Genomic DNA, 24206 nt, shown 5'->3' with positions numbered 1-24206 from the left:
AAACATAAAAAGTAGCTAAAGAGCCACAAAAAATGACTCAATCTATGATATATTTTCCTTTTTTGTATAATTTCAGGTTCTGGCAGGAAGTACCAGGTATACGCTATTCACACCAGCAAAGCCTGCAATATTCTCAGCAAATACACAGCATTTGTTCCCATTGACTTGGACACCAATGAGTATTTGCCAACGTGTGTTGAATGCATAAATACTGGTAAGTTACGTGCCTCAAATTTCCATTGGACAATCACTATTTATTTTTGAAAAGATAAGCATTGGTGCAGAAAATCAGGTGTGATAGCCGGTCTTTGCTTAGAGGATGGATTCTTTTGAAGTTGTATTTTCTAAGGTGAAAAGTAAGATAAAAAGGTTTGATAGTCTTTGGCACAGGAAACTGTTTTCTTTTCCTAATTTTGCCCTGCAGGTGCAAAGAGGTTTATAATGGCTTCCATTTTCTTGAAGGGTCAGGACTGAAGAGAAGCTCCAGGTCTCGATCGGGGAGCAGGAAGAACAGAGGGTACTCCATCGGGCTCGGTCGCTCCCAGTCAGGGGGCATGTCAGAGGAAGCCGAAGATATGCCTTACAGTATGCACCATTTTTATATCTCTCGTACTTTTTATCTTCATGAAAAATAAAATGCAGAAAGTGTTTTTTTCCTCATGTATGCTTGATCTGGAACCTAACAGGATGACTCATATTAGAAAGTGTTGATAGTCTATAAACTCCTTGAAAGACATTGTAATTAATTGGGATTTTATGAGCCAGATCAACACAAAGAAATGCATCATTGTGAGGAGGCAGGGAGAAAGACATATGGTTCTGGAGTCACATGTTGTCAGCAAGCTCCGTTCCCATGAGTGCCAATTGATTAGCCTGTTTAGGTGTAGATGTGTGATTAGTTAATTAAATTTTTTCTCTTTGGTATGCTTTCATATTTAAACACGAATGGTTTCCCGCTTGTAGGCCACAGACAGAAAGACTTTGGTCCCACTAATGTATTTATTTATCTATCAGTTTATGATCTGTGGAGTAAAAAATGAGCCCCAGGAGATGTTTTGCAAGGGAGAAAAAGTTTATTCCGCTCTGCAGAGGGGAGAATGACACAGAACAGCCAAAGACAGTTCTCAGTGTGATTCTGACTAGGTCCTGCCCCACCATTGCATTATAAAGACTTCTCACACACGAACATTCAGTCTTTCCAAGAGAAACACTTCATCAAAAGACATAAATATACGTTCAGATAAACATTTCAGACAACTGTTTTCCATTCACACCAAAGACAGGACATGAGGATCTTAAACACAATAAGGACCTGTTTATCTATGTTTCCCCATTATCTAACCTAGGGAGGAAGCTCCTTTTCAAACCTCCTTCCTTTCCCTACATCTCAGCATAAAGAATGGAACAATAGCCTCTCACTAATTGCTTCTATTCAGAAACAAAGAAACGGCACACTAACATTTTATCAGGCCGAGGAAGAAATATGAATCACCAGATCATTAAACGGAAAATTAAAATGTTAAATTAATTTAGATATTCCACTCCAGAGCATCACCACTGTCACTCTCTGGTTTAGATGGGAACAGCCTCTCCTGGAGGTGGTGAACTACATCCACATGGGAACATCAAATCACCTGAAGAGGATGGCCAGTGACTGGTAGCCATGGCCATCTCTAACCCCCCCATTCATTTCTGCCCATGCTAAGTAGAAATGCATACAGTGGCAGTTCCAGACCAAATTTATTAGGAGGGGCAGGGTGTTTTTTTGGTTGTTGTTTGTTTTATAAGGGCACGAAAAAATAAAATCATTCGAGATATACAGGAAATGCATTTATTATTAAATACTGAAGTCTTCAGTAAATTGTCGAGCATATTGTAATTACAGTATATAAATGGGTGACTAACAGACCTCCTTAGACCTTGATTGAGGTGTGTTGAAGCAGAGGAACGTCTAAAACATACTGGTCACCATAAATCTCTGAGCTAATATAATAAGTGAGTTAAAGAGCAGCTCTGCAGCTGCAGGATGCAGACTCCTGATCTTGCATTTGATAGCTGTGCTCCAATCTCAATATGGGACTAAATGCAACACCTTCATTAAAAAATGACTCTTAAAGCAACACTGGAAACGAAAAAAAAAACAAAAATCCCTTGGACCAATTAATTTAGATTACATTAAATTAGATGAGCTTTATTGATCTCACAGTGGAGAAATTCACTCGTCACATATTGGCATAGAAGTTACAGAAGGTGCAAACAAGGAGGAAAAAGGTGCATTAAGATTAAGCAATATATATACAGTATATATATTAATGGTTACTGTGTCAATATGCATCATTTTAAGAAACTGTATTATGTCTCCAATGCATGAGTCACAGGGGTTAGGACCAGGTCTCCAGGGGCACAGACCCCTGTTGGCCTCGTTTAGAACTGCTTATGAATGCATATGAAATTTTTAGGGTTTTTACTTGTAAGACCTTTTGAAATGTGAATTTCCATCTATTTCCCAGTTATTATTTTAGTTATTTTAAAAACAAATATTTATGCACAATTTGTGTTAATCTCTCACATGAAAATATAATAAAACTGATCACATTTGGTGGTCAAACAGTGCCAGATTTAAATACCCCAACAGGTCCTTTCAGGTCCTTTCCTGGGTTGTTAATAATACTATTACCGGTGTATATATATATATATATATATATATATATATATATATATATATATATATATATATATATATATATATATATATATATATATATATATATATATATATATATATATATATATATATATATATATATGAGTAAATAAATTTTTCTGTGAAACTGAAATGTTACTCTACGAGCTTTAAGACATTTTGACTTCTCAGAAAACTTTTGCAGGGCTGCTTTAAAAATAAATTCAGCAGGAGGATGAAACATTTTAAAAGTATCCTCAGTGATGGCATAGCAACAGCACGGACTGGTGTGGGCAAGCGATGTTGGAGCATATGCCTGTAAAAAAAAAATACTCCACATGGCACGGATGTGGGGGAGCTTTAAAGACATCATGATTTAAAGCAAAATGATAAAAATCTGGCTAGAGAAATAATATCAGTATATTTCTTATTTACCATTTAGCCTTGGCTGACCTTGGAATGTCAGTTATCATTTTAGGAAGCTTACAAAATTGATGGAAATGCTGTTTCTCTTTATTTCTTTTTCTAATAAAAATTTAATCAGGTTTTCTTGGAACATTATTTTGAATAGAAAATAACAGAGTAGAAAATCCCTTTATTGGCCTACAATGGTGAAATTGTGGTGTTTACAAAAGCAAAAGTTATAGTAGAAGTGGTCAAACAATGTGCACCTTAGAAAAATGTATAAAAAACAGATAGAAAAATAAAAAAAATAGAGTATTGTACTGTGCAGTATTTTTATACTATAATACTCAGTAGCTAAAGAACAAAACATCAATAACAGCTGTGGACATTTAAGTATAGAATAGAATAGAATAGAATAGAATAGAATAGAATAGAATAGAATAGAATAGAAAATCCCTTCATTGTCCCATATTGGGGACATTCTGGTGTTTACAGCAGCCAAAAGATTATAGATAAAATGGTTACAAAAATTTTGACCTTAGGAAAATTTATAAGAATGACATAATAGTGAAGAGTTAAGAGATAAACAGATAAAATACTGTACTGTAAAGTGTTTTAACAGTATGAATACTGTGAAACTAGAGAACAAATAACCAATATACAGCTATGTACATTTTTTCAGTAATGGGTATTTTAAAATAGCAGCAACATCAGAGATGTACAAAATGACAGCAGCATGTTATTTAACTGACTAAGGTAGAAACTGCAAAATCAGCATGAATGTAACAACTTATTGAGGTTGTTAGGATCAGTGATTATAAAGTGTTACATATGCTGGGTGGAAGGATCTGTGATAACACTCCCTGGTGCATTTAGGGTGCAGGGTCTGTCACTGAAAAGAGCTCTCCAGTTCAGCGACAGCTTCATGCATGGGGTGGGAGACATTATCCAGCCGAGATGTTAATTTAGTTAGGATCATTTTGTTTCCCACCTCCTGCAGAGGGCATCCAATCACAGAGCTGGCCTTCCTGATCAGCTGATCCAGCTGCTTTGTCTCAGCTACAGGTATAATTATAGTATAGGTATAATTTGCCTGTTTCTTCAATGTTGCTTAAATCTGATGAAATCCAACAAAATCTCATTTTTAGTACCATTGTTGCTGATAGAACTTGAAGTTTGCTCCAATCTTTAACATAAAAAAATCTCACTTTGATAGGAGTGATTTTTCTTTTTTTAGAACCAAGCCCGCATCAAGTAAAGTGAGATATTTATTTAATTCTAGATTTTTTTTCAATGCACTTAATTCCCCCCTGTGATATAAACTTTAAAACATAATAAAATGCATTTTCATTGATATCTTCTTTTAAAAGGATCTTCTTTTGTGTCTCAGATGCAGAGGATGGAGTCTCTCCATGCAGCACCCCCTCCTCTGCCGGCTGGGAGAAATGCAGCTTCACAGAAGGTAAGCACTTCCTTACCGATTCCTCAATTTTCCGCCACCAAGACATTCGGTTTGTAACATCTGGGAGGGTGCTACTATTTACAGGCTCATCCAGCTGCATTTCTACCAAATATGGAAAAGCGGGTCATTAACATCAAAGTTCCTCTTCTTTGCAGAGGTTGGCAGACTTTACTTTGGCCTTGTGTTGACGAATTGTAATATGAGAACGGTGTCGGTGCAAAGCACCTGGAGAAGAGAGACAGATGCTGGAGTGTAGTGAACGTTTTCTGTCATCACTTGTTACATCTCATTGTTCCACAGTTTTATTTATTGACAGATGGTGAAAGATGATGGGCAGACCTCTGCTTCTTTCCTTCATTTAACTAACTCTGTGTCCGTCTGCCTCTTTGTCTCCAAGTTGCCCCACAGAGGAGTCCATCTGTGACATCTGACCAATCACAGAAATCAGTGGAGAGTCTTTTTTCTGCCAGGTAGGTGATTAGCCTTCAGCTGGCGTCTTATTTTACTGCAGCTCCTCTTATCAAGCAAATACAGACCAGAGATAACTGTAAATAGAGGTTAATTCTGCTTCAGCCTGTTGGGACATTTCAAATGTGCTCCTCATGTATAAAGGGAATATTTTTTAAATCACCAGTTTTTTTTTTTTAAGATAACAGCAAAAGGATTTATTCCAAGCAAATATCGCCATCAGGGTTGGTGGATGTTGTTGTGATCCAAAATGCTGAGTAGAGATAGTTTTTGCTGTTTTAATGCTAAAGTATATACAGGGGCGGATCTAGAAAAATATTTATGGGGTGGCAAGAGGGGGGCAGGATTTTTTTAGGGGTGGCAACATATGGCATTTGTTTACACAGAATTTAATCACAGTTTGGTGGGAATAGTATCTAGAGTAAGTGTTTCATGTGAAACAGTTCATATTAATAATACATCGTACAATGTGATCTCACTTAATAGGAGATAGAAGAATGATAACACTACTTCTAGAGGGGCCTTATGACAGGAAAGGTATTAAGGTAAGACACAGGTGCTGAGTCGCAGATGTGTGAGATTCACTGTCAGAGAGGCAGCTTTGCAGCATTTGCACAAGAAGAAACTATAGAAAGAAAAAGTTACCCATCAGAGATCTATGGACTGAGCTGTACTAAAGTGAGCAGAACTACACAGTAGAAATAAATGGGTCAAGGCACCCGAACAAGGTACTGGACATCTATGTATTGTTTACTCTGAACACACATTTACCCCATTTGTTCCTCAGTAACTTGACATACAGCAGTTAAGGCAACATGAAAGGGACATTTCATGCATGTAAATATGCTGTAGATAGAGCTGTATATGGAGGACCAACTCCACCATATTTAAAAATAAATACAGAAATAAATAAATGCTCAATAAATAAATAAGCATACAATTAATTGCCACCAAAAATACAATCAACAAATAAATGTAATTAGAAATTATATTATAATGGCAGGCAGAAATGATAAAAGGGCAGCCAGAAAGAAATAGCGGCGAAGAAATAACTAGGGTAAAAAAATACAAAGGAAGAATAAAACACACAAAAATATGATAACATGCACATAAATAAATACTTAAAAATATAAGTAATTTAAAAATGAAGTTGAAGATAATAAATGACAAAAAAATAAATAAGGTAAATATTAAAAAGGCAAAGAAATAAAGAAGCCAATTAAACAATTAAAAGAGTTATATACCTTTATGACTAGCTGTATAATTTAATTTCTACTTACATTTATTTGTTGTTTGTATTTTTGGTGGCAATTAATTGTATGCTTATTTATTTATTAAGCATTTATTTATTTCTGTATTTATTTTTAAATATGGCAGAGTTGGTCCTCCATACTTCTGTATCAACTAATCAACAAAAAGGCGGGTTCTGTATGTTACATCAAAATCTCCACAAATCTGAAAAGAAGCAACATAAAAATACATTTTGCTTGTGAGTAGGTTCATACAGGTCATTTCTGGATAGTTTCATATTATATATACAAAAAAAGAAACATTAACACTGCTTCATATTAAGCAGGATTCACACCAGTATCACATTTTTAACAATTGTGGTTTTGTTAACGGAAATATCAGATTTTCTCAGGTGCCAAAACAAAATGTAACATCTCTGTAAAGGCTCACCAGAGAGCAGAACATAAAGTTAACATGACTATAACAGCTGAATGCGGTGATTTCCATGTTGCTCAGCAAAACGCTTCACAGATTTATTTAGATCCAATGCCTTTGTGCGTTTTGATTTGAGTTCAACCAAACTTGATCGTCTCTTTTCTGTCATAATTGACCGTAAATATGTCTTTCTGAGCCTGAAACGTCAGGCCTAACTAACATCATAGTTAGAGAAATAATGTTCTGCGACCTGATTTTTATCATCTCAAAATCAGCATTGCAGCTATGCTAGCAACATTGTGCTTTCATTATGATTTCATTTCTCGATAGATAGTTAATCAATATTTACCTGTTTCATCCCGTGTCTCCTCTCCCCATCACCCCTGGCTCCCTCGCTTTGCCCCATTCGGTTTTCAAAACAATCAGTCTCAGTCGCTCTCGCGTCATCTCGTGCTGCATTCACTGCAGTCCGACATTGGAAATTAGCGGTCGCAATTCTCAAATGATCCATAATTTATAAGCCTCGCCACCCCTACCGCCAACTGGGGTGGCAGCTGGGGTGGCAAGGCTGTCATTTAGGGTGGCAGTTGCCACCCTATGCCACCCCAGTAGATCCGCCTATGGGCCGGATTTATCAAGATCCAATTTTGCGTGCAGTAATTTGCGCTCGCAAACTGGAATTTTGCGCGAGGGGCTGAACCATGGTTTGCGGGTGATTTAACAAGAGCGATTGCGTAACTGGTGGCAGGTGCAAAACTGTTGGAGACGCCCTATTTAAATGATGGTTTTGCGCGTTTTGTGGTTTGCAGCAAAGTAGTTTGTAGTTTCTACAAACTAGTGCATTAAGAAATTTAAATCTTACAGTGATATATATATAAAAAACTTTGGCAACCTTTATTCCCTAAGGTGGTATGTGGCTGAATTTCTACTTCACTGCAGTAAAAAAAACAAAAAAACAAAAACAAAAAAAAACAGGTGTTTTGTATTGGCCTGTAGAAAAATGCACATACCAAATGGCTCACAAGAAGTGACTGTGGATGAGATTACGCATCCCCGCAGCATTGGCATGTTGCTCCACAGGCGCAGGGGGAGAACCCCGACCCCGTTGGACAGCACTTCGGACAGCACTTCTGAAAAACGAGATTGGGAGATCCCAGCTCTCGCTGCAACCGTACGCTGGAATGACCCAGATGCAAAAAAGTGCAACGTTGCAAGGAGTTTTGTGATATCTGGTATTGCATGGGTCCTCCTTGTGGCTGGCTCCAAACCCATTCGGAGTTCCCCCACCAGCTCCAAAATGGCAATGCTGGATAAACGACATGTTTTGATGATTGTTTCCTCGTTCATTCCAAAAATATTCACACGGAGTGAAAAAATGCGTTCTCTGCATCTCCTTGCTTCATTTCCATGTCTTCTTCTTGCGACTATAACCGCTGCCATGTGTGCGCAATTACGCATACAGACCATTTGCACCTTCTTTTGAAACGTGTTAAATATAGAGTCAGATACCGTTAGCAAAATTGCTTTCAGGTTTAATAAATCACTTTGCGAGTGCTAAATTAATATATTTACATGTTCTCCTCCCACAAGACGCACTTTTGCGTGTAAACGCCCCATATTGCATATTCATTGCAGAAAAAGTACTAAATGGATAAGAGGCGCTATTTAGCACGTTTTAAAGACCAAATCCTTTTAGCACGCTGTTGATAGATCAGTTTGTACATTTTTTAGCGTGCGCAGTGAAATAGCTCACGTTTTTATACACGCAAACCTTTGATAGATCCGGCCCTATGAGTATATAGTACCAAAACATAAATCCAGAAATAACAGGCTGGGAACCAAAAATAAGAGACGCTCAGGAGAAACATACGAGAAGCAATGAAGAGGATTCAGCAATGAGGAACTGCACAGGAGGTGTATATATAGGAGACAGTACAAAAAATGGGCTAATTAGCTGATATGGAGCAGGTGTGGATAGAAGTAACTAGAAGAGAGCAAGTGGGAAGGAGACTGGCACAAAGGGGCAAACAGACATTAACTCAAAAATAACAATGCTTAAATATAACAAAGTGGAAAAAAAACAATGACCAACATAACAGAATTACACAAATAACTAAAAATTCAAAAAGAAACTTCAACAGAAGTCCAAAAAGGGCAGAATCGTGACAGTTACAAAGTTACATGACAAAATGATAACCTCCCTCACTAAAACGTACCCTGTAACGACGCACCTTATTTAAATAATTTCCCAAATTGTCAGAAATCATAACTTAATGTGCTTAAAATCAGGGCTCACTCTCTTAGTGCGGGTTATGTTCCTGATACTCACACGTTAGGACACATGGTTCCATCTTACAATTTAAAAATTATACATCCGGTATTTGGAGAATCCATTCTCAGAAAATATTGAACGTGTTTTTTTTTTTTTTTAACTAGGGGGTGCTTTATTGGAAGTTACTATGTCCTTTAGAAAGAATTTTAAGTTATTTTCCTAAATCTACAGGTTATCCTGTCAGAACCCCAAGGTTACTTTTGTCATGATTTTATCTGAGGCTCGGACCCACATGCAGTGAAGCTAAACAGAGAGACACTGAGTAAAAGTTCAATGGGTTTTATTGAAATGTATTTTGAGTTCGGTGCAGAGTTTCTCAAGCCTGACGTAGTCCTACTCAATTCTAGTTAGAATATGAGTCTGATACTGCTCCATAGAGCTGTGAATATGGGGCGTATTTCGAACGAACCAGGAAAAAAAATGCCTCTGCACTCAATTGGATAGACCTACAACCAATAAGAGCAACGGAGTGCGTGACGTATGTTAAACGACAAAGGGAGCCAGCTGATAAATTAAACTTTTGCCAAATCCCGTTGGAAGGACGCCAAAAACATCTTTCTTTTCAACAAATGCCTTGATCGCGTTTCTCTGTTCCTCTTTTAAAATTAATTTGCTGTAGATATCTTCTAGAACAGACCTAATAGCAGAATCTACACACCTCAACTCTCCAGCGGCAGCCATTGTTGTTGTCACCCAAGCGCGCTTTGGTGACGTGGTTGATTACGTTACTGTTGATCATCTGTCCATCATTGTATAAGCCCGCCCTGAGAATTTGATTGGCCCGACCAGATATTGGGCGAGCATAGTCGCGCTACTATTGAGCAATGCCAGACCGAACTTCCTGACCTCAAACGTTGTGGGCGGGACTAAGTTCGGAATGGCACCCAGGCTAGAGTTTCTCCGAACTCAGCTCAGCCGGAAACTGGAAGATGAGGGACTGTTAGGCAGACTGTTAAGTTCAGGCTCAGTGGGAGATTGGAGTTGTTAATCTTGAAGGAGAGGATTTGTTGCCATTCACGTTTCCAGAGAAGTGGAGACTCTTTGACTCCAGTCTGTGTGTTGGTCTTTCAGAGTTTGTTTGATTCGGTGGAGGGCAGAACAGGGTTTACCCAGAACTCGGACAGAGTGGAATGATGCAGCCGCTGGTTGCAACTCAGTTTTCCTGAGATACTTGAACGGGACGTGGTGAAGATGATTTCCTTACTCAGAGAGTGATCTCAGCGTCTTCAAAGTTGGGTGGATTGAAACCTCCTGTTTGGAATCCGTCGCTCAGTGTAAGACTCAGTGGATCCCACTTGGGAGAAGGCGGTCCAGAAAGGTCCAGTTGGCAGGAAGGCCTCCTGCCGAAAAGGCGAAAACAAACAGAGTTGAATCCCAGGCAAGACAAGCACTAAGTCAAACTCAATGTGATCTCAGCTTGGCTAGAGTACAAAAACTCGAAATGCAAAAACTCAGATAAGGCTCAGAATAAACAAGGCTTGGCTAGAGTATCCCAAACTGGCAAACACTCTGGCGTCGAGGTAGTGGCAACCAGCAGCTTAAGAGCAGTCCGTTAATGAGGTAACCGTTTGCAGGTGTGTGAGGAGGCGGACCGGAACCAGGCGCCTCCTGGTGGTGGAAGGGAGAACACAAAGACAAGACAAACAGACAAACACAAAAACTGGAGTCCTGACAACTTTTTCAGAAAGTACAAGTTAAGACTGCCTCACATGGATTTTTAAATTGTCAGATGTTTTCCTAAACTTAAGAGGCCCTTAAATCGATGATAAAACAGTTTTGTACAACCAGTTTTGAAGCCACACGTCAAGCACATCACAACAGCCTGGAAATCTCTCCAAACCTCTCGGGAGAAACACAAACCAGAGCCACAGCTCACTATTTATCTGCTCTTAAACCATTAGGCGGATGCGTTGACATTTTATGACCGTAATCAATATTATGAGCCTGGTTACTAAGACAAGGTTTTATTTCAAAAATGTTAGTCTAATTTAAGCATCACTGCATCTAGGAAGATGTCTTTGTATTTGAACTGTTGTCATGCTGTTCAGCAAATCCCACTTCCTCAATGTCTTAATGACGTAAACAAAGTTTAATGGACTTTATAACCTGTGCGATTTTCCAGCCATCGCAGAAGAAAGATAAGGATTGTATGAAAACTGTGGAGAAATCCTTGCTTGCAGGTCTTAATCTGAAGTTTGATGTTGCGCTGTGAGGAAGTCTGAACGTTGGCCATTGCTGGCATCTTGCAGCCAAATATACTTGTGTCCTTAAATATCCGACAGTGTCAGGTATTTGCAAATATATATCTGCCTGCGTCATCAGCAACCATAGGAACACAGAGGAAACTGGGAGCAGTGGCTGCCTTTATCTATTTATAAGTTTTCCTGAAGACTTTTACAGTTAATATTAAAAACATACTTAAATTAGAGATAAAGGCATTTTTTTTCATTTCTCCTGATATATATTTAAATCAGAATGTCTTTATGCCTTACATGCGGTGAAATGACATTTAAAGCCACCAACATCAGTGTAAAGATAGGGCAGAAAAAATATGAAGAATATATAACATATTTAACTATGTACTATGGAAACATGTGATTATAGGTTTTGGTAAGAATAGATGATAGATAGATAGATAGATAGATAGATAGATAGATAGATAGATAGATAGATAGATAGATAGATAGATAGATAGATAGATAGATAGATAGATAGATAGATAGATAGATAGATAGATAGATAGATAGATAGATAGATAGATAGATAGATAGATAGATAGATAGATAGATAGATAGATAGAGTTGGTGGGATAAAAGGAATGATGAAACATTGCTATGGAAACACCAACTTGAAATTGGTCTTTTTTTTCTTCCAATACTTTAAACATTTATACTATATTGCTCGGTGCAAACATAAGTAGATATAAATAAAAACACAGCAGATATATTTAAAATAAGACTTTGCAAAATTGTTCAACAGATAATTTTAGTGCTATCTGCTGCTTTAAGTTTTCCTTTTTTTTCCCCTTCATTTGAGAACAAACACTGATTAACAATTTCACATACTGTTGTACAAATGCTGGTGCATTGGGTTCCTCCTAATGCAGGACAATGCTAGACCTCATGTAGCTGGAGAGTGTCAGCAGTTCCTGCAAGATTAAAGCATTGAAGCTACGGATTGGACTACATTTCCTCAGACCTGAATGCGATGAGCACATCTGGCACATCATGTCTCGATCTGTTCATCAACGTCACATTGCACCACAGACTGTCCAGGAGTGGGTGGAGGCTTTAGTCCGGCTCTAGGAGGAGATCCCACAGGAGACCATCCATGCACAGGCATTGTAGAGAAGTCAAACAGGGAAATGGAGGCCAAACACAATACTAAACCTCATTTTGACCTGTTTTAAGGACATTAAATCAAAGCCTGAAGTGTGTTTTTCCCATTTTAATTTTGTGTGTGACTCCAAATGCACCCCCCCAATGGATAATACATTTGATTTCCACTCATGATTTTTGTGATTTTTGTTGTCGGCACATTCAACCTTGCACAGAACAAAGTATTCAATGAAAATATTTCATTAAATTAGAGTGTCCCTTTTATTTTTTGGACCTTTTTGGATTAGATTGGATTTTTTATTTCGAACATGCAAGAAAAAAACAAAACAAAAAAAACAATAAAACAATGTTTAAAAACATTGGAGAGAAAAACAACAAACAAGGTACCCTTCTTTCCTGAGTTAATATACCTCTATTACATGTGCGAAAAGGAGTAGGAAGAAGTAAAACTTATGTACTCCTACCCCTTTAATTCTTGTATTTCTTCAATTTACAATATTTATAATTATGCTGCTCCATATAAATAAATACCTACCTACACATATACATACATTAATATATATGCACATATACCTTCATATATATATATATATATATATATATATATATATATATATATATATATATATATATATATATATATATATATATATATATATATATATATATATATATATATATATATATATATATATATATATATACAAATAAACAAAACAAAAAACACAAACAATGCTTCTCTATACCTTTTAAAAAATAATTTCTTAAAGGAATATGTTTGGACATTGCTTTAGGTTCTCATTTAGTTTGTTCCATAATTTAGCTCCGCAAATTGATAAACATAATCTTTTCCTTGTTGTTCTACATCTATTAGTCTTAAAATTTCCCCTTCCTTTTAAATTGTACCCCCCCTCCCTTACTGCATTAATTATTTATTAAGGCTGTTAAGTTGTCTTGAATTCTTTATGTGTTGAGTTAAAATGTTGCAGATAGTGTTCAGATAACTCCTCTCTTGCTCTCCTCTTCCAGGCTGGCCCTCAGCAGGACTCGCCTACTGACCCGAGCTGCCAAAGGATTCATGTGTCGATCTCACAGCAAGTCCGGTGATTCAATAGGAGAGAGTGAAAACGAGAACAAAGACTACATTCCCCTGGTGAGCAGCAGATCTATACTGTTTTTAGTAAATGCTATTTTAACATTCAGGTTTACTTGAGTGTGATTGATATGAATTAATGGCAGAGAACATGAGAAAGAAACTCTAGTCTGAGGTGATAAATCACATTGAGTCTTTTTTGCACATAAAAGGGGGGCCCAGCCAGAAAGGCTTACATTAGTGTATTCTGCAGCCACGCCTTTAAATCACATGAAGCGCATTCATTGCCGCCCGCTCCATTTGCCATCCATTGTTAATGTTTAGTTTGATTCATTACTAAATGTCTTTTTTGTTGTTGTTGTTGTTTAAATGGAAACTTGTCTAGCATTTCTAATATTTTGTTATTTATATCATGTAAATGGAGGAAGAAAAAACATCAGTCTTAAGAATCGGCCCCAAAGTATCAGCAGAATATATCAGGCCCAATAAAAAGGATCCAAACCTTGATCGGTTGATCTCAAATTTATACCTTGTATCTGCACGCTTTGAGTACTGAAAGCCTAGCCTTCAAAATCCTTTTTTTCTAACATGTTTTTTTACCTTCCAAAGCTACAAGTGTTACAGGAAGAAATGCGTCTGCTGATTTCTTTCGCATTCAGTTTAGTTTTTCGTCTCATGCCAAATTAAAACAAACTTCTGTCTTCTGTCTTCAACAGACAGACTCCAAGTAAAGTACATATTCTGGTTTAATCATTCTTATCAAACAGTCAAATTCAGTTTCTTTTTCCAATGTGTTAAAAGTTTCCATCTAATAAAACCCAGCAGATGGCATGGAGTGTCTGATTTGCAGCTTCTACTCCTCTTGCATGCAGCGAGAGTAGACGGTCGCTTGCATTGTGTTATTTACTTTGCAGCAATCCCTCATACTGAGGATGCATGTAGCGACGCCAGAGGGGAAAACTCCCCTTTAACAGGAAGAAACCTCGAGCGAGATCAGGCTCAGTGTGAGCAGCCATCTGCTATTACGGACTAGAAGTTTGAGAAGAGAGAAAGAGGTTGAAGTTTTAATTTCTACATGTCAAAAGCAAAGACTATCCTCACTGGACATATTTATCAGATGATTGTAACTTTAAATGTTTTACTTTGGTTGAGTTTAGCCAAGCTTTTTACTTTGTACAGTACAGCAGATGTAAATGTTTCAGATGGCAGACAGAACAGGCTTTTTTGTTTCTCCACTGGAGGTACATTCCTTGTTTAAGAATAAAGTATTTATCCTTATTTTTTTGACAAATCATTCCATTTCTGATTCAATCAATTAAAGGAAAAACATTTAGATCTAGAACGAAATCAAAATCAAACTACCATGAAACCACATTTGCTTTTGATTTTTGATTTAAAATGAAAGGTTTGTAGAAAGAAGGAGAGAAAGTTGTGGGTGAGAATACAGTCTATTTCTGACACACATTAAGGAGACATGATTGTTATGTGTTTTTTTAATAACAGAAATATGGCAATTGATTGTATTTTATGAATTCAATACAACAGTCAATAGAAACACAGCATGCTGTTAAATAAAGACATTTAATAGATATTGAAATGTTTATCAGTTCTTGAGAAAGTGTGCAGCTTTTGTTGTGCCACCAATCTGGAAGAAAATATCTAGCGTCTCTGTGGATGGAAAGTGGGAGACATCTGGTCGTTTTATTGAAAGCTGCATGCAGGCTTCAACATGGCATTCCTTTAGTCTGTTAAGGATGTTTGTCCTTCATCTGAAAAAACAATAAATGTAGGCATTAAAGTTATGGTTTCAAACAACAGCAGTCGAAAAATCAGAAAATGCTGTTTTTTCTCCTCATATTTCTTTATTTATGTTTATCAGTTTTTCTACATCTTCCTTCCTTCCTTCCTTCCTTCCTTCCTTCCTTCCTTCCTTCCTTCCTTCCTTCCTTCCTTCCTTCCTTCCTTCCTTCCTTCCTTCCTTCCTTCCTTCCTTCCTTCCTTCCTTCCATTTTTCTTTTTAGCTGTCTTTGTCTGTTTCTCTCCATCTCTTTATCTTTATTATTTATATTAGTATTTCCCTACTTTTTTAACAGATCATTCTTTGGATATTATTCTTCTCTGACAGCCATGCTTACGGTGGCTGTGAAGTGCAAAACACATTTACAATTCAAAAACACATTAACAAATAAAAAACAAAATAACATTTGAAGAAACAAAATTATATTTTCTGAAACAAATTATTTTTGAAAAAAAAGTTACAATTTTTAAAAACACATTTACATTTTAGCAAACAAATTTATATTAACAAATAAACAAAATAACATTTGAAGAAACAAAATTATATTTTATGAAACAAATGTATTTTTGAAAAAAAAAGTTTAAATTTTTAAAAACACATTTACAATTCAAAAACACATTAACAAATAAAAAACAAAATAATATTTGAAGAAACAAATTTATATTTTATGAAACAATTTATTTTTGAAAAAAAAAAGTTTAAATTTTTAAAAACACGTTTACATTTAAGGAAACAAATTCACATTTTAAATAAGTTAGATTTTAGGTGAGAGAAAGTTTCATTTTAGAGAAAAAAAATACATTATAGGGAAACAAATTTACATCTAAAAAAAAATCGACCGTTCGGAAACACTTGTGCAAAGTGCAAAGACAAAGTGCAAAGACAAAACTGCAAGTGGCAAAACACAGTTACATAGCCAAAAACAAATTAACAAAAGACGGCTACACGGAAAGGGAATGTCCCAGTGGCCGGATGTGACGTCACGATTACCCTGACTTGTAGTACAAACAGCTCAATCTGTGGTCCTCCTGCTTCACGTGAAAAGTCAGCGGCGATTTTAGATGGAAAGAATTGCACTGAAGCTGTTTTTCTTAAGTTTACGCTAACCGAACAATGTTTTCAGCCAATTTACACCATTTTGTTCTTCGTGCGGACGGTCTCTGGAACTTTTACGGGACACGGACCAGGTGGCAGGACCAAGCAGCCGGGCCGGGCGTATTACTTGCCGGAGCCACTATTATTTTGTCATGTAGTTTTTTAATTACTTTTCTTTGGTATTTAATTATTTTTTGGGTATTTTTCCTGCCGTTTTTCGGCAAATGCCTTATTTATAGTACTTCTAACTAGATTGTTTTATATAGATATATATATATATATATATATATGTATATATATATATATATATATATAGGCTATATATTGTGATGTTATCGCTTAATAACCTGTATTAAAATGTATTCTTTATGGGTTTCTTTTTATTGTGATGTTAGTGCTTAATAAACTGCATTAAAACTTTTATAATGTCACATTTACTTGATGGAACGGAGTACTTTATCTGCGAATAAGTGGCCTCGGCCGGCAGCAGCCACCATCGGCCTCTCCGATGGCAGTCTCTGCCAGCAGCGGCCACCATCGGCCTCTCCGATGGCAGTCTCTGCCGGCAGCGGCCACCATCGGCCTCTCCGATGGCAGGCTCTGCCGGCAGCGGCCACCATCGGCCTCTCCGATGGCAGGCTCTGCCACTGCCACGAATTGAGCTCGGCCCTGCTGCTTGGTCCTGCCACCTTGTACCGTGTCCCGTAAAAGTTCCAGAGACCGTCCGCACGAAGAACAAAATGGTGTAAATTGGCTGAAAACATTGTTCGGTTAGCGTAAACTTAAGAAAAACAGCTTCAGTGCAATTCTTTCCATCTAAAATCGCCGCTGATTTTTCACGTGAAGCAGGAGGACTACAGATTGAGCTGTTTGTACTACAAGTCAGGGTAATCGTGACGTCACATCCGGCCACTGGGACATTCCCTTTCCGTGTAGCCGTCTTTTGTTAATTTGTTTTTGTCTATGTAAATGTGTTTTGCCACTTGCAGTTTTGTCTTTGCACTTGTACAAGTGTTTCCGAACGGTCAATTTTTTTTAGATGTAAATTTGTTTCCCTATAATGTATTTTTTTTCTCTAAAATGAAACTTTCTCTCACCTAAAATCTAACTTATTTAAAATGTGAATTTGTTTCCTTAAATGTAAATGTATTTTTAAAAATTTAAACTTTTTTTTTCAAAAATAAATTGTTTCATAAAATATAATTTTGTTTCTTCAAATTTTATTTTGTTTTTTATTTGTTAATGTGTTTTTGAATTGTAAATGTCTTTTTAAAAATTTAAACTTTTTTTTTCAAAAATACATTTGTTTCATAAAATATAATTTTGTTTCTTCAAATGTTATTTTGTTTATTTGTTAATGTAAATTTGTTTGCTAAAATGTAAATGTGTTTTTAAAAATTGTAACTTTTTTTTCAAAAATAAATTGTTTCGTAAAATATAATTTTGTTTCTTCAAATGTTATTTTGTTTTTTATTTGTTAATGTGTTTTTGAATTGTAAATGTGTTTTGCACTTCTCAGCCACCGTACATGCTATATCGTAACTAGTCACCAAAGGATGTGTTATATTTACCCTAAGGGGTGGAGCCTAAAGCACTTTCTAAAGGCTATTTTGTATCAATAGGGCCATAGTGGGAGATTTATGGGTACAACCTTACCTGATGTACAGTAAAATTCTATGAACATTTAATAAACAGATGTTTTATATTTTTTTACAGGTTGTTGCAACATCTTTTTGGCACCTTCTGTGTCAACTGGGATGGGTGTGTTTATCTGTTGGTGCTGTGTCTGCAAACTGGAGCAGTAACCTTACCAGATAGATTGCAAAGAGTTGTCAGAGGCAGAGATGTTGATCATTGTTTTTTTTCTTCTAATTATATGACAATATATATTCTTTACATATAAAAAGAAATTTCAAATCACCTTGAAACTGATATTTATGCTATGAAGACAATGAATTTGATGTAATTACTTAATTGATTGACTGAGGGAAAATGGGCTTGCTAAAGGGATGGGAGGCACCATCAATATAACAAAAGGGGAAACACATTATAAGCTTTTGCAATAACTTGCCCTCGACTAGCAACAGTACAAAATAATGTATAGTGATTGACTGTAACTTTGTGATGCTAAAATATTGAAAAATGAATTTAAGGGTAGACATAGACTGTACGATTTTTTTGGGCCAATTTCTGAGTCGTGTGGGAATGTTTTAAATTGGGTTGAGTTAGGGTTAGGGTGGTGCAGGTGGAGGTGGTGAACAATGAGTCAACATGAAAAGAAAACAAGCCACTGTCACATTCTTCTCACACTCCGGATTGTCTGGCAGATTTTAACCATAGACCAACACCAGCACACGTTTTAACATGATAAAGCCAGTTGTTCAATGATTGTAAAACAGTTATATATATTTTTATTTTATTTTATTTTTATTTTTTAGACTTAAAGACAATTCAAGAACTGAATTGAAATACATCATCAAGGTATTTAAAGATCCCCCCATCATGCCTTTGAGGCTCCAGAACAACTGCCAAAATATTAAGGAGTAAATAAGAAAAATTAGAAGTTATCATCAGAGGTCCATCCTGTGAATGAACTACAGGGATGTATTATACAATGAAAAAAAATTAAAAAAACCTGTTCCAAATGGAAAACTTTACAATAGACTGAAGTGTTGAGTAAACATTAAATAAAAACCTGAGGAAGAATGGGATATTTCCATACAGGAAGACTGCCAAGCCCTACCTGCATATCCTGACTGCCGTGTCATCCGGATCAACCTTCTATAGCTCTTCTAAGCAGCAAATAGTCTCTCATTGTGGTCCAATCTGCTTTACAACCAAGCAACATCCCTCCTCTGCCCCCTTCACCACTCTGGTCTTCCTGCTGCTCCTTTCATCCATCACCTCCTTTCTAACACCAGTGTCCAAAGGGAAAGACATCTCTATTTTGATAATCCTTCCATTATATCATCATCAGCAATGCTCAGCTCTGTGCTGTCTGTCTGGGTCTGAGCACCAGAATATTTAAAATCATTAGTGTCAATAAGCTTTCTAATTGTCTCCTTGTGAGTCTCTCCAGGTTGAAATGTCCTTTGGCCAAATGAGCTAAAACTATGTTTATTCACAGGAAAGATCTATATTCCACTTTCCACACAGGGAAACATGATGGAGGCTTTGGTGCATCTGGAAAAGAAAACTAATGAAAGTGGCAGATAAAGAGGAGGATATGTGGTTCTGGTTAGAATTTTGCTGATATCTGTGGGTTAAACCAAAGATGAGGGTCAGTTTCAGAAGGATAAACCTTAAGGAATTATAGATTTTTGTCAAAGAAAAACAAGATATGCTAGAAAGTGGTTAAAAAACAGCAAGAAAAAGGCTGCAAATCAGAAAAAAGGAAGAAAAAAACCTACCCATAGCTTTTAGGGGAGCAAACAAATCTGAACCTGTTTGTATTTTGGTTGAAGTATATTTTTACAAAGGAAAAATAATGTCAGTGTTTAACCCCTTTGACCCTTTGTTATGCTCTTGTTTCGGTTACAAATGGCTCCTAACGAGGTAAGAACGTATATAAATGCAGGTATCAAGGGAATAAAAAAAATGCCATGTTGTTGTTTTTTTTTCTTTGCCCTATTTAAAGGTAATTGGAAAAAACCAAAAACTTTTTAACCCTTTAAAGCCTAATCCAAGAATAAAACAAAACAGAAAATTACTTTTTTTTTTTGGTTTGAATTACTTATTTGGCCTTTTAACAAAATATGTATAAAAAAAAAAAAAACGAACAGAAATACATTTTTGATATTAATAATTTATTACTATGCGATAAGTCAAGATTATTTTTTGTGTAGTCTTCTGCCCTCTGTTATCAGGTATACCTGATTGTGTACAATAGGATTTTGAGCAAAGTTTTTACCATTAAATTATGCAAAAGCTGTCAGACGCAAAACATTTCAGAAACAGTATGTATCAAATACGATACATTTGGCATTATAGGGTTAAACAAAAAAAACAACAACTTAGATTTTCATAGGTGGGGGTTGAGGTCACAATTTTGTTTCCAACTGCTGATGTATTTCCTTAGTACTTAATTCAAAGTGTGAAAACCATAACATATTAAACATAACATATTAAACAGAGATGCATTTTAAAGTAAAAGGCCATAGATATTGTTTATGTTGAGCAATACAGGCACTTGAGATGCACTAGCCTCGTGAGACCATCCTGATCTCGCGAGCTTTCAAGGTTTCACTCGCAGATCAGTCTGGAGACTCTCCGTTAAAGAAAATTTGGAGCCGTTCACCAAACGAACGTCCAATCATCGTTGGCTTTGAGAAGGGTTGAGGTGTGACGCAACGAGAAGCACGACAGTTCAGTCTAAAGAACATGGCGGCTTCAGCCGATGAAGCTAGCGTTAGCGTGGCTATCGAGCAAGTTTTATCGGAATTACAGAGTATTTCTTCACTGAAAGAAGAGCAAAACACTGCTCTGGAGGCTTTTCTCAGAGGAAAAGATGTTTATGCTCTTCTCCCGACTGGTTTCGGCAAGAGTTTGATCTATCAATTGGCTCCTCTTCATCATCGCTCTGTTACGTCATATGCTTCGTTGATCTGATTGGTTTATTTGGCCCGTCTATCACCAACATAGGCCAATCAGCAAACCAGTATTTTCGCCCCTTCCCAAAATTACTTCAACGGAAGGTTTCCAGATGGATATGCCGAGCAAATCCATCTGGCGGACTCAGGTTAGGAATGCACCGCCTTACATCACAAACTAGCCAATCAATTAATTGATGCATAAGTTCAATTGAAGGAATATATATGTTATTATCAAACATACACAGGATGAACATATGCAGTAAGATTTTTCTCCTCCAAAACAAGGTGTTGAATTATGCTGCAAAAGAGTATTTCTTTTAAGACTGTATATATGAGGAGCAAGCATGCAAATCAGGTGCTCAGGTGCTTTTCTCTCCTCTCATTTTATTGCTGCTCTGAAAGCAAATACAAATGGGAGTTGATTTTCAGCTTGAATACAATACAGCTTATGAAGTTTCCCTTTGGTAGAAACAACAATGGCAAATTATTTCCCTCCCCTGTGTGCAGGTGTTGCTGCAGTTAGCCTGCGGTGCATTTCTCCTGGACTCAGCTCTGTGTGAAGCCATTAACGTGCCAATGGACAAGCTGAAGTGGACGTCACCCTTCACCAGCCACCGCTCCAGCCTGGGCCCCCTGTCTCACTCCAGCAGCCGCCGCACTGACAGCTCAGATGATGGGTCCAGATCACCGCTTGAGCCAGATCATTATCAGAGAGCGGCAGAGCACACTGCTGGCATCCACAGCCCCTCTTATCTATCTAGAAACGCATGGCAGGATGCTGCTCAGCCCACCGCCTTCGAGCCCCAGTTTTTCCCGTTCACCCAGGCGGATGCTGGAAGGAGCTCGGGTTTCGGCGGCTCGGAAACAGCATCACCCAGCAGCTCACTGAAGAGGATGCAGGATCCGGAGAATTTGGTGTGGGCAACAGCAGTTGCCCTGGCCTGGCTGGAGCACAGCTCTGCCAGTTATTTTACGGAGTGGGAGCTGGTGGCTGCCAAAGCCAGCATGTGGCTGAATGCACAGGACATCCCGGAGGGGAAAGATTTAGCCTCCATCAAGGCTGCTGCCAATCAGCTCTTCATAATTCTCAGACACTGGGATGAAAACCTGCAGCTGAACATGCTCTGTTACAACCCCAACAGTGTCTGAGACCTGAAACACACCACTGAAGGCACCGAGTGCCGTACGTTACTATGCTTACCATGGCTGTACCGTCACAGCAGCGTTGCAGTATTCAAACCCCTTGAAATGTATTCATATTATGTTACATGATAGACAAACACCAAGCATGGTTTTGTTGTAAAAGGAAAATGCTCAATTCATTTCAAAAATAGAAATTAAAATTAAAAAATTAGGCTGAGGATTTTGATTCGACCCTCTTTGCTTATAACCTCTTAAATAGAAGCCAGTCTAAAAAAAATTACTCTGAACGTTATCAATAAATGCAATCATTTGTGTGCAATTTAATTTAGGAATAAAGGAAGTTGTTCTACAAATGCCCCAGAGGCTCATTAGAAAGAGTAGCATTTTTTTTTTAATTCTTTCTCTCTTTTCTTTATGTCTATCTCTCTCTTCCCCTCTCCCTTTTTATATCTGTACGTTGCATACCATTTCATTCCCTAAACCAGGGGTCACTAACCTTTTTAAGGCTGAGGGCCACTTCAAGGGTACCGAGACTTAGGAAGGGCGACCATTACTGACCCATGAGCTGCAAGAGTTAGCGTTAGCCTAAACTTTGCTCATTATCAACATATTTTTATTGTTTCTGTTAATTTCTAAGTTTATTTAGACATTTTCATTTTGAAATCTCTATAAATGATTAAAAAGAAGAGCAACAGAATAAAATAACATTTCAAACTTAGCCCACTGGTGGGTTGTTCTTTATTTAGAAGACTCTGAGCCCCCCCCCCCCCCCCCCCCGTGTGGTCCTTTAGGGCACCGCGTTGGTGACCCCTGCCCTAAACCTTTTCTAATAAAGCTTAGGGTTACATTTAACAATCAGTATAACGGGACCCCTGATTTAATTGCATAGACTAGAAAAACAATCTAGAAATAAGTAAAAATATCTTAAATTAAGTGTATTTACCCTTAATTTGAGTAGATAAATTAGATAGTTTGCCAAATGGAATGAGTATTTTTACTCTTAAAATAAGATAATTGGATAAAATACACTTGAAATAAGACAATGCAATTGTGTTTTCCTATTTTAAGTGTAAATTGTCTTGTTTCATTGGCAAAATTTCTCTTTTACCTCCTCAATCCTCCTCAATCACAACAAATGCACTTATTTTAAGAAAAAATTACTTATTTAGATTTCGATTTTTTCCATTGTAGATGTAAATGCACCATTAACTAAATAAACATGAAACAAATAAATTTAACATCTATTTATTTTTCTAAAACATGACTCAAGTAAGTAAACCATAAATTCTAAAAGACAATAATTGATTTAATAATAATATAAATGATTAAATCTCTCATGAAATAAATAAACGAAAGTATATTTTAAATAATATTATTCCTTTACTTTACATGAATATAGATAAAAATGGATTGAAATAATTAGGTAAATATTATTTTTTAGGGATTCTCCAGTCTGTTTTATTACTATTATTCATGTCACAGGGTGAAATATATATTAGATAAATAAATATTTAAATAAATACATTTTACATCTACTTAGTGGATAGTATATGTATTTATTTAATCAGAAAATCCAATTTATGTATCTTTATTATATATATTGTTCCTCCATATTCCTCAGGGATCACATCACAGTGATCGTGAAACCATGATAGACTCTTTATTAATTTGTGATATGAATGTAAGCTATAAAATGGTGAAACTGACTGCATGCAATGCTTTTAATCCACTTTCTTTCATTAATTCTGATCACAAAACTTCTTTGCCATTCAGTTTCTTTATTGTATATCAAAACCATGTATTTATAACAGGTAGAAAGATTTACAGAATGAAAAGCACTGAAAGGTGGATCTTCATAATGTTGACTCAGGGGTACAAAAAAAAAATATTAATCTTTCCACCAATTAGGTGCCTTCTAATAGGGATTTATTTAATTTAGCTGAAAAAAAGATTTAAGGTGGTTGAAGATGAGTGCCCTGCATGTTTTTTTTAGGTTTTTAGATCGAAGATTAAAGCATGTATTCTCTTCCTTATGCACTACTTGGTGTTAGTCTATCACATTAAGTCATATAATATCAACACATTTGGCTGTACTGCCAGAAAATTCAAGGGGTAACAATGCTGCAAAGCAG

The 24206-nt window shown here is 36.6% G+C and overlaps 1 protein-coding gene across 1 annotated transcript in view; it reads left to right on the top strand.

The window, feature by feature from the left end:
- Positions 1 to 22787, top strand: part of vwa5b1 (von Willebrand factor A domain containing 5B1) — a 76013-nt gene extending 53226 nt beyond the window's left edge. The window contains exons 17-22 of the mRNA XM_038309204.1: positions 77 to 214; positions 463 to 585; positions 4479 to 4550; positions 4948 to 5020; positions 13383 to 13506; positions 21439 to 22787. Of these exons, the coding sequence (XP_038165132.1) occupies positions 77 to 214; positions 463 to 585; positions 4479 to 4550; positions 4948 to 5020; positions 13383 to 13506; positions 21439 to 22080 (1172 nt within the window). The 3' untranslated portion in view covers positions 22081 to 22787. The remainder of the gene's footprint in view (positions 1 to 76; positions 215 to 462; positions 586 to 4478; positions 4551 to 4947; positions 5021 to 13382; positions 13507 to 21438) is intronic.
- The last annotated feature ends 1419 nt before the right edge of the window (positions 22788 to 24206 follow it).

The sequence above is a fragment of the Cyprinodon tularosa genome, unplaced genomic scaffold, assembly GCF_016077235.1.
Source record: "Cyprinodon tularosa strain WSP-4 unplaced genomic scaffold, ASM1607723v1 ctg66, whole genome shotgun sequence".
Taxonomy (NCBI): domain Eukaryota; kingdom Metazoa; phylum Chordata; class Actinopteri; order Cyprinodontiformes; family Cyprinodontidae; genus Cyprinodon; species Cyprinodon tularosa.
Note: the sequence above shows the minus strand (reverse complement) of the source record. Positions and strands in the feature narration are given on the sequence as shown.